This window comes from Taeniopygia guttata, chromosome 5, assembly GCF_048771995.1.
Source record: "Taeniopygia guttata chromosome 5, bTaeGut7.mat, whole genome shotgun sequence".
NCBI classification, from domain to species: Eukaryota; Metazoa; Chordata; class Aves; order Passeriformes; family Estrildidae; genus Taeniopygia; species Taeniopygia guttata.
In genome coordinates, this window is record NC_133030.1 from 5,430,254 (window position 1) to 5,449,201 (window position 18,948).

At 40.8% G+C, this 18,948-nt stretch overlaps 1 protein-coding gene across 3 annotated transcripts in view; it reads right to left on the reverse strand.

Annotated features, from left to right (window-relative positions):
- Window positions 1–221: 221 nt before the first annotated feature.
- Window positions 222–18,948, reverse strand: part of MICAL2 (microtubule associated monooxygenase, calponin and LIM domain containing 2) — a 116,435-nt gene continuing 97,708 nt past the window's right edge. For all 3 annotated transcript variants that reach the window (XM_072929485.1, XM_072929484.1, XM_030273443.4), the window contains 6 exons: window positions 14,377–14,471; window positions 12,427–12,519; window positions 10,935–11,028; window positions 5,491–5,590; window positions 4,257–4,330; window positions 222–3,401 (listed from right to left, as the gene is read on the reverse strand). In XM_072929485.1, coding sequence (XP_072785586.1) covers window positions 3,217–3,401; window positions 4,257–4,330; window positions 5,491–5,590; window positions 10,935–11,028; window positions 12,427–12,519; window positions 14,377–14,471 — 641 coding nt within the window. In that variant the 3' untranslated portion in view covers window positions 222–3,216. The remainder of the gene's footprint in view (window positions 3,402–4,256; window positions 4,331–5,490; window positions 5,591–10,934; window positions 11,029–12,426; window positions 12,520–14,376; window positions 14,472–18,948) is intronic.

The window sequence follows — 18,948 nt, forward strand, 5'->3', positions numbered from 1 at the left end:
TGTGGAAGCTGTTGGTCTCCTGGGGTTTGTAATCTCTTCTGCCCCCTAACCTCAGAGTGTCATTATTTCTGAAATACAAAAGGAATCTCTGCACTGCAAGATGCTGTGATTTACTTACCAGTGCATGAATTCAGAATTTAATTTCTCAGCTAAGGATCTGTCCTCATCACACATTATTGCGCTGTAGGTGTCAGTGGAAAGAAATTTCTATGGAAATGATCTCAAGACTGAGAAAGAATTTTATTCTTTCAAATAGATAATTTCTCACAACCAGCCCGTTTAGACACACTCAGTACATTCCAGCACATCACATTATACCCCAAAATAACAGTGCCATGAACTTAAAAATGAATAAATCTATTATAAATTAGTGAGCCAAGTTACAGAAAAGATTGAGCAGCAAGAAAACGGATAACCAAACCAGTGTTTAAATACATTTCCAGTAGAAGCCAACCATATGAAATTGACCTGGGGAAGTGCACATAGCTTCTCTTTTTTTTTAAACCCCCTTCTCTACTCTACACAAAGACCTTCTTTAAATGATTTTTTTTTTTAATGATTTTTCTAAATCCCTTGCACGGCTTATTTTTGGATCTAATCATGTGAGGTACTAAATATCAGGCAGGATAGCAGAAGCCTGACAGGTTTTTCCACCCAAGAGCAGACAGTTTGGCTGGAACATATGTAACAACCACAGGGCATCCCGAAAAGTCTTTCTTTAGCAAAGAATATTTTTGATGTCCATAAAGTTCTGACGGCCCTCAGCTTCTGTAGACTCTGATACTCTCAGGAATGCAAATCTTTGAAGCTCGAGGGAAGGTACCCTTTGCAGTTTGATTTTATAGCTGAACAGGTATCTGCTGTAAACTGAAATCTCAGGGCTTTTTTGCAGCAACGCTAATATGAATGGATTTCTAAATTGTAACAGTGAGGTGAAAAAAAACAATCTTTGATATAACTGGAGATTCTTGCAGAATTCTCCTCCTGTGTAAAGCTCTAAGAATTTTGCTTTGAAACTTTTAAAAATACTGTGAAATCATTATGACTTTCACAGAAAATGATGACATTTCCTAGACTGTCTTTTTCTACAGGACTGCATGAGGCAGGACTGGGGACAGTGCTAAAACCCAGAAATTTTCTCCGCAAAACTGGAAATACCAGCAGATTTCAACAGAGAAAATGAAAATATTTATTGCTGCTCTGCCTCTTCTGCTTTGTGTCAGCCTTAAGCAATAGAGTTAGTTTAAAAAATCAGTCACTGCAATCCATCTTAGTAAAAACATCATCTGAAGATCAGGTATGCTTAGCCTATGAATGAGGTGGGGGGGTGGAAATGTCTAGTGGTTATTTTGGAACATATTTAAGGATTTATTCCATGTCTTTTCACTGTGATGGAAGACAAATTACATTTTAAAGCCCTAAATGCTGTGTTTTAAGGGTATCCCTTCAAGTTATGGTCACTGAGAACGTTGCTTAAAATCTTAATTCATGTTTTATTGCTAATTATGTACCAAATCTATAAAGCTGTCTACTCTACAATGAACAGTTTTGCTGTACACGGCTGTTAGAAATACACATTTTTCAATCAAAATCCGAGACAATATCCAACCTGTAAAATGTAACCAGAAACTCCTACCTTCTCTAAACAGTCTAATAAATAGATATAAATAAATATTGCAGAGCAATAGTATAAAGCTTGTACCAACAGAGGTATATTATTTATCTGTGGCCAATAGCAAAAACTTGCTTTTACCTTTAGAAAGGGTATTTCAAATTTTTTGCAATACAGAAGGGGGAAAAAAAAAAAAAAAACAAAACAAAAAACAAACCAACCCTGAAGATAACTCAAAAATTATTGTGACAAGATCCAGTGTGTCTGTTACTTTACCAGGACTAACAAAGTGGTTTTTCAGTTTAAAGCTTTTTTTAACAGGAATGCCTCTATCTTTGGCTGTACCACAGGCAGATGCTGTAAATTAGCACCATTCAAAAAATAATGAGAACATCGAATTTTCTCAGAGCATGAGGTAAAATGATATTCAAAAAACAGTCCTTCAGTTTCCCCTTGTTTTTTCCACTTTGAAAATCTAGTGCATCACACGTACAAGTTGGGAATACCAAACTTAAATTGCAGATTATCTCAGATTTAAGAAGTTACTTAATTTAGGAGAATTTCTGCATGCTTTTTTGCCAATATATACACATGCATGTACAAAAAGTATAGATGGTCCCTTTAAGCAAAAAAATGCATATATTCTCAAGCAGCAAGATAAATTTAATTTAAATACACTCACAATATTTTCTATCAAATGTTGATATTAAAAGCCAACATTTTTTGCAGTACTTTTAAGGGATGCTTGTCAGGGAGGTCTTTAACTGCTATACCATGTATCACACCCAACAATACAATTTGTGATGTCTTTTATGAAGAAATTGTAAACTATGCCCTAGTAAAGTCTGCCCTATTGTCCAATTGAGTCTGAATTACTATTTTTAAATGATCTTTTATCTTAAAGACCTTAATCTCTGATATACAGAAAGTTTTTTGTGCATGTAACAGCTGTAAGGATAGTCACCCCTTTGATAATCCCTTACCATTTTGCAAAATGCAGAGATTTAATATTGCTTTAACTTCTTGTTCAAAAACACACAGTGCAATAAAACTTATAAATACCTGAAAGATTAATTTCTGACATTGCATTTACAGTAGTTTTAGTAAGTGCTTATATGTAGTTATTAGTCAAAGGACTCTTCCTCCACCAGAAATAAAGACTAACCCTATTTTAATGAGATGCTTGTTTTCTGACTTTTCTATAGTTGACCATGGCTTGGCTGTGCCAAAATATTAACAAAGCCACACAGAGATTCAGACAAACAGATGGAAAGTAAGGCTGTCTTAGAAATACTAAATGATGTCATCATGTCCCTCAGAAAATCTACTCTCAGCATTAAAATAAAATTCCGAGAGAATAATGGAGCTCTGATTTCCCTTTCACAGACCCTGTCAGACAGGCACATTCAGTCCAAATCTGTATCCCAGTGATCCTTTGAGCTGACAGTGAAATGCCTGTCTCTGCTACAAGCAAAAGACCTGCTTTTGATAACAAAATGATGTGCTTCCCAAATAAGTTGATTTTAAATTTGAATTCCTTCATTTTCCAGAAGAGTGTGTCTCCATGATAGGGAATACTGCTGAAAGGATGTTTATTTGCATGTTTAAATCCTGCTTAGCTGATAACCTGTAGATAATATAGGGCTTTCGAGGTGCTGGTCTTCTGCTCTTTCTTTCACTCTCTGCTCTTCTAAGGCACACACGAGTCTGTCCCTTTCTTCAACCACTTTCATCATCTCAGTAAAAATTTCAGCTTCCTTGTTCAGATCCATCTCATCCTTAAGGCTGTCTAAAAGGTCACAAAAAATATCTTAAGAACCAGATCACTGTTTGCATTTTAACTGTTAGTGCACAGCTTGAATTAACATTATCATCAATGACAAACGTAGTCAATAGCAGTTAGTATTGTTAAAATTACAGTTCAGAGAAATTTTCTCCTAGATTTGGGCCATTTGAAGTTGGGTTCATTAGGGTTCCTAGGGTCTAGAGTAGATCTTGTATGAAATTTAGACTGGAAGAGATAGGAAAAGCGCCACTAAATTATAGAAGCAATTAAGCTGTAGTTTAAATTGAGTTTATAACGTAAAAATCTCAACACGAAATGTAGTACCTGTAAGAAAATGGAAAGCATTTTTCAGAAAATGTACTGAAAACTGCCATCACTTGCAATCCACGTGCCTGGAACACAACAGGATATTTTGGGGTACTCAGTGCTATGAAACCACTCTTCTCCCTGCATTGCTCCTCCCCATGCTCCTTTTCAAATCCCAAATGAAAAGACAAGCCCAAGCACCTCAAAGCAGTCCCAAAATACTGTGGCAACCAGCAATGCTGCATAAGAGCAGACAACCTCTTCTGCTTAGGTGACTGAAGAAGTTACTTTCCTTTGCTGTCCAACATCAGCTGGACATTGCTGCCTGGAGAGCCAATTAGTGTAATTACACCTGCAGCGCTTCCAATCCAGCCCAGTGTAGAACTGGGCAGGTTGGTTCACTGTCTTCACCAGGAGAAGATCTCACATTTTGCTGGCTGAGCTGTGCTCAGAGGGAGCACAGGAGCCTCAGCCACCCTGGTTCTTTTTGGAGGAAACAGGGTTGGCACAGTCTATCCTGTAAGCTGGGGCACACTGTCCCCTTTGACTTACCATCAATGGCCATTTTCTCTCTCAGCTTTTGTTCCAGCCTGCTTTGGTGGTCCTCCAATTCTAGCTCTCGGGCTCTGGGTGCAGCAAAAAGGATGTTAAGAAGCATCTTTTTTCAATGAAGACGTATTTCAACATTATTTCAATTACAAGATTCTGTGTTTTGTTTATCCAGTATTTTCTCCTCATGGGCTGCCAAAGCTAAAAGGTTTACCTGTGTGAGCAGCTCCAGGAGTACCACTGCCACCTTTTACATTATGTATGGGGTTAAACTCCCCCATACACAGCATTGCTTAAAGCTTTGAACCATCTGTGCTTTGCTGGTGGCACCCACATTGTAATTCTGCATAAGGCTGAACCCACACATGAAGGGCCTCACCAGACCCTCTGCACAGGAGCAGGTCCTGGGGCAAAGGAATTAACACATGAACACATCCAGACAGCAACAGTTTGTGTCCTGCAGTGCTAAAAGCAGCCCACTGTTGCCTTTTTAACTCACACAGTGTGAGAAGAAAGCATTGCTACCACAGCACCCAGTGACAAGGAGAGGGGCAAAAAAGGTTTGGCCCCAGCAGCACCAGCACAGCTGGGGAGAAACTGGAGTGCAGCTGGAGCCCAGGGCTGGGCTGAGTGATTTGGAAATGATAAATGGCAATGGGCAGCCTGTACAGGTGGGAAACCCAGGGGTGAGGGAGGAGTGCTGTCACCTTCCCACATTGCCCACGAATAGTGGAGAAAATAGCTACTAAAATAGTAGTGGAGAGAATAGCTGTCTCGGGTGTGTTTGCAGGGAGGCAAGGAAAGGGAGTTACAGCAAACATTGCTTCCATCAGCCACAACAGTGACATTTGCTTCTTGTGTTGGTGTATCTGCTTCATGGCTGTAGTGAATTTCTAGGTCTTTTTTTTCCTATGTCCAATAAAAAGAGATTAATTTGTCAGACTGTTTTTCTTCCCGAGAGGAGGTGCTCATTAGACCCACACTATGTGAAGGCAGAGTATCTCTATGCCACATTGGTTGAGTATAATACAGAATTGAAATGTTTGAACCACTGCAAGAGGGAAGGATGAGGAGGCCTCAGCTGCAAATCTGTGTTCAAAACAGGCTGTAGCTACTCTGGATTTTATTCCTCAGCTGTCTCAAACACAGCACACAGGAAGGTACTGAGGTGTATTGTGAGTTGTGAGTACGTTTTTTCCCTCTCCCCTCCCCATCTTTAATACTTATTCTTACTTACATAATCAGGAGCTTAGACTCATAGCGCATTAATTTATTCTTCTCCATGACCAGCTCAAACCATTCATATAGCATCTGATTTTCGTCCTTTGTGCCTGAATCTGTGTGAGATAGGAGACTTCAGTGTGCTTCATCAGCTTTCTTCCAATACTTTTGCCAACTAAGTTCTCCTTCAGTAGTTCTCCTGTGTAAGCCTACATGACTTCAAATGCAGATGGTTTTGCTGTGTGCAAAACTATACTTACCCCAGTAATGACTCAGTACAACAGGTATGACATTTTTATCTGTTTTTTGGTTGACAGTTGTGGCTTATTGCAGCTAAAGATTCACTGGATTTTAAAACACTTTTGTCCTAAAATTTTTCCTTTCAAATAATCACATCGACTTTATTGGGCACTATTTCTGTCTCTTAGCTCTGCCTTTGATAAGATAGTGTCTTTGTTGAAACTGGGCCTCAGAGCTGAACTGTGTCTAAGTGGATATTCATTACACCATCAGCCTTCAGGATGCACACACTGGGAAGTAGCAACGTAATCTCTGCTTCCAGTGGACGTCAGACACACCACCAAATCCTCTGCAAATTTCCCTTCACTTGTCAACTGGCCTCTAAATCTCCATCTGCTTTGAATGACAAATCTATGATAACTGGGTGGTTTTATAACACTTTGGGCCAGGACATCAACAGATGGACAGCCCTTCTCCCAGAGAGTTCACAGCTTGACTCTGTCTTGCTGAAGAAAAGGGTGGATCTCTTTCACCGGGTAAGGACCTTTACTCTCCTAAAATACCATCTGCACAAAACCCTTTGGCAATGAAGAACCCCTGGGTGTTTTCAAATGGCGAGTCAGAGCACATATGTATTTCTTTTCCTTGCTGTTCTTTTTAACATCCTCATGACTTCACATTTTCCATTCATTTTTTCATGAAACAAAGCCACTCCACCTCCCTTCGATGCAGAATTACAGCAACACTGATGGCACTGCCAACACACCTCCCACATCTGTTCTGTGGGAACAGAACAGATTCCTGCCTGCTGCCACAAAACAGTGATCACTTGTAGGAGGCAAATATCTTACACTACTCCAGGCTGAGGCTACAATCCCAGCGACACACTGGCACCTTTAGAAGCATAAAGCCAACAGCCAGCCTGTGCTCCTGCCCCAGCCCATGGTGTCTGCACTCCTCACCACACATGGAAGCAGAGATAGCCAGATTCAGGGTGAAGAAAAAGGAGTACTGCCAGCAGGCAGGGAAACAAGCTCTCTCCTCCTCAGTCCTTACATCACAATGCTAGATAACCAAGAGTAAAATCCCCACAAACCAGCCTGGATGTTTTCTGTAGATGGAAGCTTATAAAATTTCTTCTACTTTAAGAGGAACTGTGCCTCTATTTTGTATGAGAGCACTGAAACTTAACCCAAAAGCTCCAGAGACACCAATTACAAGAGTATCATTAAACTGGATTGCCAAGGGGAGAGACAGCCAGAATCCTGAGCAGTTCAGCCGTGTTCCTGACGCCATTCTGTTGTAATTTTTAAATGTGCTTCAACAAGTTACCTTCTTGTCTCTACAGCTTCAGCTGTCCCTCACTCAGAGCCAGGATTTGGACTCCACGCTAAAGCAGCAGCTCAAAGCCCATCTCCTTGGGGCGTCACCCAATGAAGCCCTTTAGCCACCTGCCTAAACCAAAGGGAATTGCTGGGTGTTTGGGATCACCAGCCCCTTTGCATGCCTTCACCAGACACCACCATCCCAGGGAACCCAGGGCACCTCCTGCCAGCATTGGAGGAGGTGTCATGCTGGCATGGGTGCAGGTCTACAGTTGTCATCAGGACTTGACCCCAGCTGGAAATTACCATGAAACAGGAGGATAAACAGTAGGAGAAGGCAGAGCAATCTCTCTTCAATTCCTGCCTGATTCCATTAAAACTTGGCAGTAATGGATGCGTTCCCGTGGGATCTTCCAGGTCAGCAAGTGGTGATAAAGGGTCTTTCCAGAGTGAGTGCAGGATTGCTCCTTGCTGGAACATGCCAGTTTCTCACCCATCCAATTCAGGCATGCAGTATTATATTCAGAGCCTTAGGTCTTTGAACACCACCATAGGAAATGGCAGCATCATCAAAATTTGATCTATTTTACTGTCAGTAAAAATACTGCAATTGCTGTTATGCATAAGTGCAGCACAGACACAAAAGGTTACCGTTCCGTTTTCCTTGTTTCCTTGCTTAGGCAGAAATATTCTTTCTTTTAACCTTTCGCCTTTACACTTTAAAAACTCTGTATCTCTAATAAAAGACTGTGTACTGTAGGTTGATTGAGGTAAGCAAAGCTAATGCACTTTGCAAAAAAAAAAAAAAATTCATTTGCATAAAACCCACAAAAAGATGAAACAAAAGTAGCTCTTGTTTTGCCTCCTTCTCCATCCCACAGAATGCCTCTAAGTGCTCCCACTGGCATTTTTTCCCTGAGCTTTTCAAATGTTTGTTACTAGCAATGTTAATACTTATTTAAGTCTGATGGAGTGCTTGATGCCTTCCAAGGACAGAACAAACCAAAGAAGCATATTGGATGATGCATTTCGACAGATCTTTTTTATAGGCCAGAGGAAAAACTGTTTGTGAGTTTGTTTTGTGAGCCATGTTGGCTTTTCCCTACAGCTTTGCTAAAGCTTTACCCGAGTCTCCTCTAACTGAGATCCATTTGAAAGTCAGACATTCTTCTAATTACATCATAGGTATTTCTGTTTTCATCACTTTTGAGGGAATTGTATATGCTGTGGAGGAGTATTTACTGAACACTCTTCTCAAAACCTGAACCTTCTCTTCTCCAGACTGATGCTTCACTGTCCCTTCTTACAGTCATCACACAGTAATGGGATCCTGGCCAGTTTGCCCCTTTTTAGGTACAGTAAAACCTCATATTCCTTATTTCTACAGGCTTGCAACTGATTTCTTTTGACTCTGTTGAAAATTCTGAGACACCTCGGATATGTTTTCTGTGAAATCAAAAACTATCTACAACATGTGCAGATATTTATTCACTTTCCAAAGCATGGAGACATTTCCTAATGTTCTCTCAATGTAGGTTTTCTTCTTTACCATCATTGTTCATGACTTGTTTAGTCAACTGAGCCCTTATGCTAATTTCAGTGGAAAACGTGTTTTGAGAATTTTATTTCTGTATTTTCTTGTAGGCAGAAGCTCTCCATAAGCCTTCACAAATGTCAGCAGAAAACAAAGCAACGGTACATCAGTGATTTATTATTTGGTATTTTGAAGCAGAATAAAGGAAATAACGAGCATGAAAAATTATTCATAGGACTGATAGTATTTCTTCTCATTTTTTGGGAGTGTTTTGTGGGGGTTTGCGGTTTTTTTCCTAATGCATGAATTATTGTCACTACAATTACGAGATCATCAAAACCTCATTTTGCTCATCAGTCTTCATGGCAGTTGTTTCGCACCCACGCATGTTCTCTTCTAATTCAGTTGAGGAGCTAATGAATAACTCCCCCTAACAAAGAGGCCATTCATCCCAGGCTTACAGAATTATTAGAGGAGAGTTGCGTAAATGTCACTGAAAACTGGTGTTTGCAGGCCTGCCTCTAAATCTGGTTATTCACAACCTTTGCAGCTCAATATTATTGCTGAACTGTGATCGTTTTCTAATTACCTTAATAATACCTATTAAATCACTTGAATTGCATAAGCGCAGACCTGCTTAAATACAACTTAACCTAATAAACACTGGTCATTCATTAAAAAATAATGCTCATTATTTTTAGGAAGCTTTAACAGAATATTAAGCTCACCAAATCCTGCATCATTACACATATGTTATTATGAGCAACAAAGCACTCACATTTTGTCTGGGAAGCTCATGGTTTTGTGCTTTTGCACCAGAAGAGTTATTGAGAGACAGTAACATCCTACGTTTCAGTATCTGCCCTATTTGTAATGGGCCACCTACACACAAACAATCAACAGGGAGAAAAAAACAGTACTTTCACCTTAATGAGGGCAATCCAATTACCAGGGATGGTAAGAGAATGAGAAGCATCGATCTCTTGGCAGGCAGCCTTCCTTAGGAAATGCGATTGTCAAAACAGCAACAACAAGAAGTGGCTCTAGGCCATTTATCCTGGTATTCCGTGTCTATCCCAAGAGCTAGAAGCTTCTCATCCCTCTATATTTACAAAAAACAACCACCTTTATTCAAATCAGAAGAAAAAATCTGACTCTCTAAATTCTCACAGCCTTTTTAGCAGACTTTCTCACAGGCAGTAAAGCGGGGTGCTGTTTGAGAAAGGCTTGTGATTTCATTTAAGAAAAATAGATGATAAATTTTTAAATAAAATTTGGACTAGACTAAGACGATCAATTCTAGGAAATTAGTTAATAAATACAAAAGGTTGGGTGAATGCCCTCTTGGTAAACTGATTAGTGCAGTGTCAGGATAGGGGTGAGAGCTGCTATGAAATACAGCATTAAATAGGCCAGCATGGAGGGGTTGGACTGGATTGCCTGGTTAAGACAACAACAAGATCAGGTGCCAAAACATATCTGGGTTTTCCATGTTGTGCAACTGCCCATCAGGAAAACACGAGGCTCAGTTTTCTAAAGTGGAGGTAAATAAAGACACATTTGCATTCAGTCTGTCAGTCCCTTCAGCACAGACCCACAGCCCCCTCTGAAGTCCCTTATGGGCATGGTTGACATTCCCAGCCCCATTCTGAGCCTGGCAGGAGCCCCCAGGGGTCCTGAACCTCTGCTTCACTCCGTGTGTGCTAGGGAGCAGTGCCAGGGGCAGGATCCTACAGCCCTGGGTGCTTGGGAGTGTTGGCTCAGGTGAGGGAAACCTTGCCTCTAGCTGGGGCCAGGGGACACCCCTGTCATTGTCTGTCCCCTGGGGAAAAAGCTGTGCTCCTGGGGTCTGTGTGTGTGCCTGCAGGCTGCTGTTGCTATAGCATGGCCACTGGCTCTAATCATATTAATGGCATTTCACACTCCAGGAAAGTCATTAAAGACTCCGTTACTAGGCATGGGCTGCTGCTGGCTTGGTAACTGAGATACAGCTCCTGGAAACCTCAATGGTTCCCTCCACAAGATGAAATTAAGCTCAGGATGAGGCTTAAATTAAAAAAAAAAAAAAAAAAAGAAAAATAAAGGAGAGGGGGGCAGAGTTGGGGGAAATGTAAATTCATGTTCAATAGCATTGTCAATAATTCCAAATCTGTGATAATCAACAGAAAATTTAAAGCATTCAATGTAAAGGTGTGTGAGCTAACAGAGTTTGAGAAAAAGGTTTATCAATAATTTTTGTCCTTCCAGTTATTGTTCCTTTTCAGATTTTACACCAAACTATTTCCATGACAACCATTAAAACCCTCTGCTTTGGAACAGGTTAAAAATCCCACCACTAAACAAGCAAACTGCTTTGTGTACCTGCTTCTCCTCTTAGTTCTCTCTCCAGTTCGACACCAAAAATCTCCAAAGTTCTTTGTCTTTCCTCCAGTTCTTCCAGCTGGCGCTGGATTGCCTGCAAAAATGTAATGATGGAAAAGCTACAGACAAAAAAATTCAGAGACAAAAGATGGTCTCAGTGCTTAGAGAAACAGCTTAGAAAGGTCTCAGAGGAGTTGTGGCTCTTGCCAACTCTTTGAGTGTACCAGGCACCTAAACAATTTAAATGTGCCACTAGGTGTCTATCACAATTTTATGTTAGTATCACAGGCACCAAAAGAACCTCAGTTTTCTCTGAGTTTTAGCTCTCCCATTGTAAAAAAGAGATCACAAATTTTCTGTGTCTCACAAGGTGTAAAAAGTCAATACTTTCATATTCGGAGACATATTCTGAGATATTACATTAGTAAAGCTCATATAAATAGGGAAGGTTTACAGCTGGAAAACTCTGCTAGCTATTTTATTGTCCATGGGATTTTGTTTGGTTTACTTTCATATTTCACCAGCTTTTGACCCAGAAAGAAAAGGGTCTAATAGCTGTGACAATTCAGTGGCACTTCAGGAAGGATTTCTACATCCATTGTCCATTCCCTTTGAAATAAAACTTTTAGAGGTGTGGAGGGGATAAAAAGCATGAAGCACCTTAAAAGGTTGAAATGTCAAAGACAGATACTCAGCAGTTCACATTTCAGGCTGTATGAGGGCATTCCAAGCCAAGCCCTCAGCAACAGCCTAACAATTATGAAAGATGATTCAAAAAGTTTGGACTTCATTGTCTCCACAAAGCATTAAAACAAGAGTAGTCACATAAGGTTACCTGGAGATAATTTACAATTCTCAGATAAAAAACGAAGACATAGCTTCTCTTTCCATGTATTAAATAGGGTACATCTGAGATCAAATTGTGCAGAAGTGCATTTACAAATCTTAAACTGCAACTGGAAATAATAACACATCAGTAGAGTCCAGAGCTTTCCTAGCATTTTCTGAATAGCAGGGCCTGTATAAAATGAAGTGACTTTCCATCATTAAGGGAAAAGAATGGTTCACTTTTGTTGTTGTAGCAAGGAGAGAACAAAAGCCATCACTGTATTTTTGTATCCTCCTGTAATGCACAGAGGTAATGGCTGAGTTTCTTACATTCTACGGAGTTGATGTTATTTCCCCTTTCTTTCCCTCTTCAGTTCCCTTCTCTTATTGCTAGTCACTATTCCCTCTTGCTCTTCATGCACATTTGCAAAATTATGATGGTAATTATGATGATCTCCAGGGACTGACATGGGTTTGTCCCCCAGAGAGATGCAGGGCCCTGCCACACACACCTTCCCGCTGCTGCTGGCTGGGGGGATTTCAGCACAGAGGGCAGTGAGCCATACTGAGGAGTGAGAGGAGGTGCAGAGCCCCTTTGGGGCACCCCCATCCTCAAGAGTCACCCTTGGGAGACAAAGGGGACATCTGCGAGCTACATTTTCACCTGTGCTTTGTGAAGCCTCTTCAGCTCCTCTTGTTTAATCAGCTGCTTTGTCTCCTTCTCCAGCTTCCTTCTCTTTCTGAAAGCCCTTTTTGCCTATAAAAGACACAGAGGGAAAGAAAAAGGCAATCAAAGCATGAGTGTGCCATTGCAGCTTTCCTCAAAGTTGAGGTTGGGACTGACCCCTGGGGACAGTCTGACCCCATCCCTTGCCCAGAGCAGGGTGAGCTACTGCAGGCTGCTGGGGCAAAAGGGAAACAGCCCTGTAGGAATGCTTACATGCATTTGCTGTGCTTGCTATAAAGCATTACAAGCTCCTAAGGCAACCCTAAGTGAGCGTCAATAAAACATTTCCAAATCACAAAGCTGCCTGTATACAACATCCCACTCTACATGGCCATACACAGGCTGGAGAAAACACCAGTTTAAGGAAATTTAACCCATTTCTATTGCTATAAAGTGGTAAATTCACATCATGAGATATGAGATACTACTTGAAGCCCTATGAAACCTTCCCTAATGCCATTTCTGTGCTGCATTACAGAGATTTTTGCTTTTCCCCGGGGCACTTGTTGCTGCTGTCGGAGATCAAGACAGCACATGCAGCAGGGCTGGGCAGGGAATCACCTGCCATTTCTCCATCTTCCCTTTGACCCAAGCTGTCCTGAAGTGCTTCAAGGCTGTGGTTAGGGCAGACATTTTTGAGGAGGCAAAATATATGAGCACCAGAGACTGGACAAAATTTAAAAATTAACCAACCAGGAAGTCCCTACATTTTTTCCCATCAAGTTTTGCCAGATACAAATGGTGGCACTGGCAAAATAGCAGCCAGAATGGCATGAAAAGGGATGGTAGAAGGCAGCTGAAAGAAACACACCAAGTGGGGAATGTGCATCAAAACTGAATCACTGCTAATGCCCATGTGCAACAGCTGATCCTTCTTCCCATTTCTGGCAGCTTTCCTGGAGCTCTGCCTTCTCCCTGCCTGGTCCCTACCTGAACTACTGGAGGCCACCACTATCCAGCTTTCTCCCATGTCTTCCTTCTTTTCTCTATTTTATTTAAACCTTTTTTAATTCACTGCAACATTATTCTACTACAGATTGTCTTTCCTGTGACAGGAAAGATGAATGAAGAATCCTGACATCTCAGCACACCCTGACACAGAGCCACTGGGGACAAGGGTTGCCACACATCGCTGTGCTTTGGCTCTTTTTCCATTCAAAGTCCCACTTGGCTTTCACATCTTTCAGTCTTTTTCAGTAGTTTGCTTTCCTTCCTCTTCCCTCCACCCCCCAAAGGCAGCAAATTAAAAGGCCGCCTCATACTATTAATTACATTTACTGATATTCTGCACAGGAAAGAGATAAACACATTTCTGATGAGCTGTTCAGACAACAAAAGCTGTGTTTCCCCACATCAGAGCTGGGTGTGGAAGGTTCAGGGCACTGTAGCCCCCTGCCTCCTGCTCCTGCAGTTGGCCCTTTTGGGGTACAGGGCCTGGGGGTGACTTTATCCTAATCAGAACAAGTGTGTGAGCCACAGAGTGCTTTCCAGGCAACCTGCCTGCAGCACTTCTCCAATGAGTCTGTATTCCCCCAGAGGAAATCTGCATCTGTTTGGTTTATTTTTTTCGATAGTTTGCTTGTTGGGCTACATTTTAATGCCACTTAAGAATCAGCTTCAAAGCAGTTTCAGTGAAACATTTCTGTTTATCAGATTAAGACCTCCTCTGTCAGCACTGGTATAACCAGGGGAAATTAAAGGTCCAAAGAGGTAAAAGAAATGTTGATGTTCATCTGTCTTAATGCATTTTCTCTCCATGACATGCAACCTCCAATGTTCCACTCCCCACTTCGAGGAATTGCTGCGTGTTTTAGATCAAAATCATATGATGAATTTTAAATACAACCCAGCTAAGGAAATACCTTCCTATTTCCAACTCAAGATTACCTTGTGTGTTAATGAAGGCTTGGATTCAAATTCCTCATCCGAGGATGAAGTAGAATACTCAGTAGCTTGTTTTCTGATAGGCAGGTATTCACATCCTAAAACACAATAACAAAATGATCAGTGAAGCAAAAAGTACTGTTCTTTAACTTAAACAGACACTTTGCACCTGCCCTGACTTCTAATCAGCAGCACCTAGAGCAATTTGGAAATTCAGCTGACAACACTAATTAAATTTTTGATCCTTGTCAAAAACTGTCTGGCTATATATTTTATTTTATTTTTTCTAGGTACTACAAACAAATAAATTAATTCCTTGAGCACCCTGCATGTAGTATGCTGTTCTGAATGCACTCAACATTCATTAAAATGTATATCTGAAGTTAGCCATGTTACCCAAATGATTGTATAAGGCTCACTATACAGTGTAATTGAATGCACAAAGTCTGAGCCAGCTCTTAAACAAATTACCCTTATGTGGCTTGTAGCATCTGGCACCCATTTTTACTACATGACATCTGCTCAGTGTAAAATAGTTGGCGTCAGAATGTCTGGTCATATAAAAAAATCACAAATGTAATCAGAAGCAAATGGACTAAGAGAACGGGGCTTTATCACACAGCCTCATGCAACATAAATATTTCATTAATTATGTCTAAACAAATGTCACTTATTTTTCTGCTTTAGGAATATTATCACATCATTGGGCTGTTGATTAAAATGCCATAAGAAGTCAGGAAAATCTGTACATCACAACAATACACTCCATAAGGAAAACTCAAAGTCTGCCTTTGGAAGAAACATGCTTTCAGAATTATAAATTAAATTACATTTAATTGCAGCAATTTTATCATGCCTGTTTTTCCAGCATCTTGTTTCAACTGGGTGTAAATATTTGAATTTCTTCTTAATTTGTCTAATGCGTAGCTTCATTCTCTTTAATTCAGAAAATAAAACCGCTTTTGGAACATCTGTGTCTATGCTTCAACCTGCTGCAGGGTTAATGATTAACAGCTGGGCATCTTGGAAATGTACATTATTTAAAGCTAACAGGGTTAGTTTTTCTTTGTATCTACAAGGCAACAGTTGGTTTTCTAGGTGTATTCAGATTAAAATCTCCTCCCCTTCTCCCAGTGTAGATGTTTCTTCTTTGCCTTGCTCTGGGTCCCAGGACTGAAGTAGGACTTTTGCCTCCAGCCCTAATTTAAACTCAGGATCCATGAAATGTGTTCATCCAAGACAGTAAAGCGATAAAATCAAATCCAAGTAATTTGAGGCAGAAATTCTGATTTATTTTTTCCAGCAATCTCAGTTTTAGAAGCACCCAAGGACTTTAGAAGTCCTTGTGCTGCAAGCTCAGAGGGCTCAGTGGAGCAGACTTGGGTCCTGCCATCCTTTTTGGGATGCAGGTCTTGCTCATGATTCCAGCCCTTCCCAAGTGTGAGGAGCATCAGCCACTGCTTCTTTTAATGAGGAAAGTCCCCACCTTGCTTTTCCCTGTGTAACCAAAAGTTTGCAGTAACTACCCTGCAGTCAGGCCAGCAGGGAAATCAAATTCCACTGTATGCAGAGGGCAAACCTTGCAGCTGGGCAGGGCTGGAAACATGAGGAATGACACACTCCCTTTCTTCTCTCAGCTGTGCTGGGAATAAGAGAGAACTCCCTTGGTCCTCCCCTTTGGGTGATATCAATAATTTAGGAAGCGTTACAAGGTCTGGAGGAGAAGCAGCCTGCTCCAGCACAATAAGACAAACAAACAAGAAACCCCAAACCAAAACCCAAAAAACCCCTCAAACCAAGCAGGGTGGGATAGGCAGAACTTAGCCCACAGCTGTGAGAATTTCAACAAAACAAACATAACAATGTTCAAACTTAGGGACTTTACCGAGTCATTAAAATCTGAAATTTAGAACTGCAATACTGAAGTTAGATGATAATAATTTGCCTCCAAATATGCCAAGCCTTAAAGCTTGACCTGCTGCAGAACTGATCTCAAAAATGTAGGTTCTTTTCCAAATATTAACTCAAGTCTTCTCGACTTGGGCTTTCACTTTCCAGGCATCTCATTCCTTCAGACTTGGGGTTATTTATGACATATTTCTTATTTCCTGAGTAGTCTAGCATCATATCCAAATTAGCATATGTTGTACTAGAGCTTTCCCTCCCCATGGGACAAGACCTCAGATAAAAGTGCAATGCTTTTGAGAACATCTCCCTTAATATGAACATCCAAGGTACTCATTTTCCCAGGAAACCTGAGGTCCTCTGAAAAACAAGGGAGGGGGGACATGAAGAGGCTGGTAGGGTGATTTTGTTTAATGTGGGAGCACTACTGATTGTCCTGGAGATTCCTAGGGAAAATCCACCACTGGTGTCAATCTGCCTGTCACGGCTCCCTTCCCTTTCTTTCCTGGGGAGTTTTTGTGTCATGTAGTTACTGCAGCCTCAATACACAGAATGTCTTGGAGCAGGAACTGTTTTGATAACACAATGCTGTATTAATCTGTTGGCTTCCTCCATAACTGTCCAAGATTGCATATTTTTGTAAAGTCATGGGATTAATCCTGACCACTTTAAGAACTTCAGTGTTTTACAAAAGAAAGAGATAAATTTACACATATCTCCTGGGACACTGGGGGACACCGGTGTCCAAAATGAGATGGAAGCTGGTAGAAAATGGAAAGAATGGCCAGGAGAAATCCAGAATGACCAGCAGAAAGAGAGGACTTTGCTATTTGGTTTCACATCTCTGCTTCTCCACAGGTTTCTCATGTGGTCTTATGCATGTAATTAATTTTCTGGTGCCTGAGCTCCCCTTTTAAAATACAAAATCAGTGCAAAAGCAGTGTCCTTGCTGAGCAGAACACTGCAAACACACAGACTTTCTGGTGCACAACAATGCAGTAATGGGAACCTGAAACATTTGCAAACAATCCCTTCCCAGGGTGCACAGAATCAGCAAAGTGAGTTCAGAGCATGTCAAATTTTCTCATCAGCTGAATTGGTTATCCTACTTAAAGTATCGGTAATTAACATGGCACTTTGGCATTTTTTTGAATTTCAAAAGGTCAAGTAGGCTTAGGAGAGAATGGTAAGCCATCTGATTGAACAATTTTATTGATCAGTTTGGTGGGGGGAGTTTTACTGCAGGTTGGAACACAAAGGAAGCATCAGAGGACAAAGGCCTTAAAGATATTTTTGCAGTAAATCAAAAATCTGGAATAGCACCTAGGAAGTCCAGCATGGTTATTTGTGGACAGCTGTATATTCTACAGGCAAACTTTGGATTTTTTTTTTTTTTAACCAGCCTCTGTATGAAAAGTTTGCATGAACCCCCATTAATTTAATAAGCTTTGTCTAGGTCTCACACAAGTAGTCTGTGCAGCTGGATTCTGCACAGCCCCAAATTTCCAAGTGTCTCTGAGGATGAGCTCTTATGAAACAGAAGGGGAGTGTTAGGCAGAAAGCCTTGAAATCAGGCTGGACACCAAAAACTGGAATGAGCCATATGGAAAGTGGCACTGCAGGTGTAGGTTTGAGCCACGGGCAATCTGCTGCTAAGAATCTTCCTTTTTGTGAAGATTTCTTCTTCATGCTGAGCTTCAGCTGGGGGCTGAGCACATGGCTGGAAGGGACGGGATGACAGAACATATTAAATATCATAAGTCTTTTCTAAGTATTTGGTTACTCCCCAGGGTTTTTCTCTGTGATGAGCTGGCCCAGGATCATCTCAAGGCCATGGACACCCATGCTCATTCTCTGGATTCACAAGCCACTGAGGGAGAAAACACCAGTGCAATGCAATACCAACCACACCTGCACAGAGCAAGTTTGACCCCAAACAGGACAGGAAAGCCCTACTGTAAAGAGCAAAGAGGAGTATTAGAACAAGTCTCATTAAATTGGCTTCTGAAAGGGGCTAAGAGTATTTTTTTCCTTAAATAATTTTTCTGAAATTTTTAGTAAATTTCAAGAGAGGAAAATAATAACAAGAAGTGTGAGCTAAGGCTTGTCATCACTTCATTACTAAAGTTTGCCAAGCCTGGGCCTCTAACAAGTGCCTGTACAAACCAGAAATGCCATTTCGGAGAGTCAAACATGACTCAGCTCTTTACTAGTTTTACTATATATAGATTTACTCAAATATGACTGTTTTAAAAACTTCAGAGAGCTACAATGTTGAAACATTGAACAGATTACTGGGCAAATGACTAGATTAGAGCTTCAGTTTCCTTTTTTTTTTCTAAACAGACTTTGCATGATCTATATTCAATAATTGTAATAATTTAATAATTTCTCTTCTGGCTTGCACAGCAGAGGAACACAACATTTTACACCAACATGTTATTTCAAAATACTTTCAGCATAAATAAAGTACAGCATGATTCAAACTTGCAAGAACCTTTCCCATTTCGGTATAAGCACAACATACCAATTACTGCAATGCATTTAGTTAAGAGCAAGTCAGGTTGGCTTAGCTGATGGGCAGTGATGAGGTACAGACTCTGAAAAGGCCTCCCTTTGAAGAACACAGTGAGATGTGTGAACCAGCAACTCTCTGTGGCTTCAGTTCTG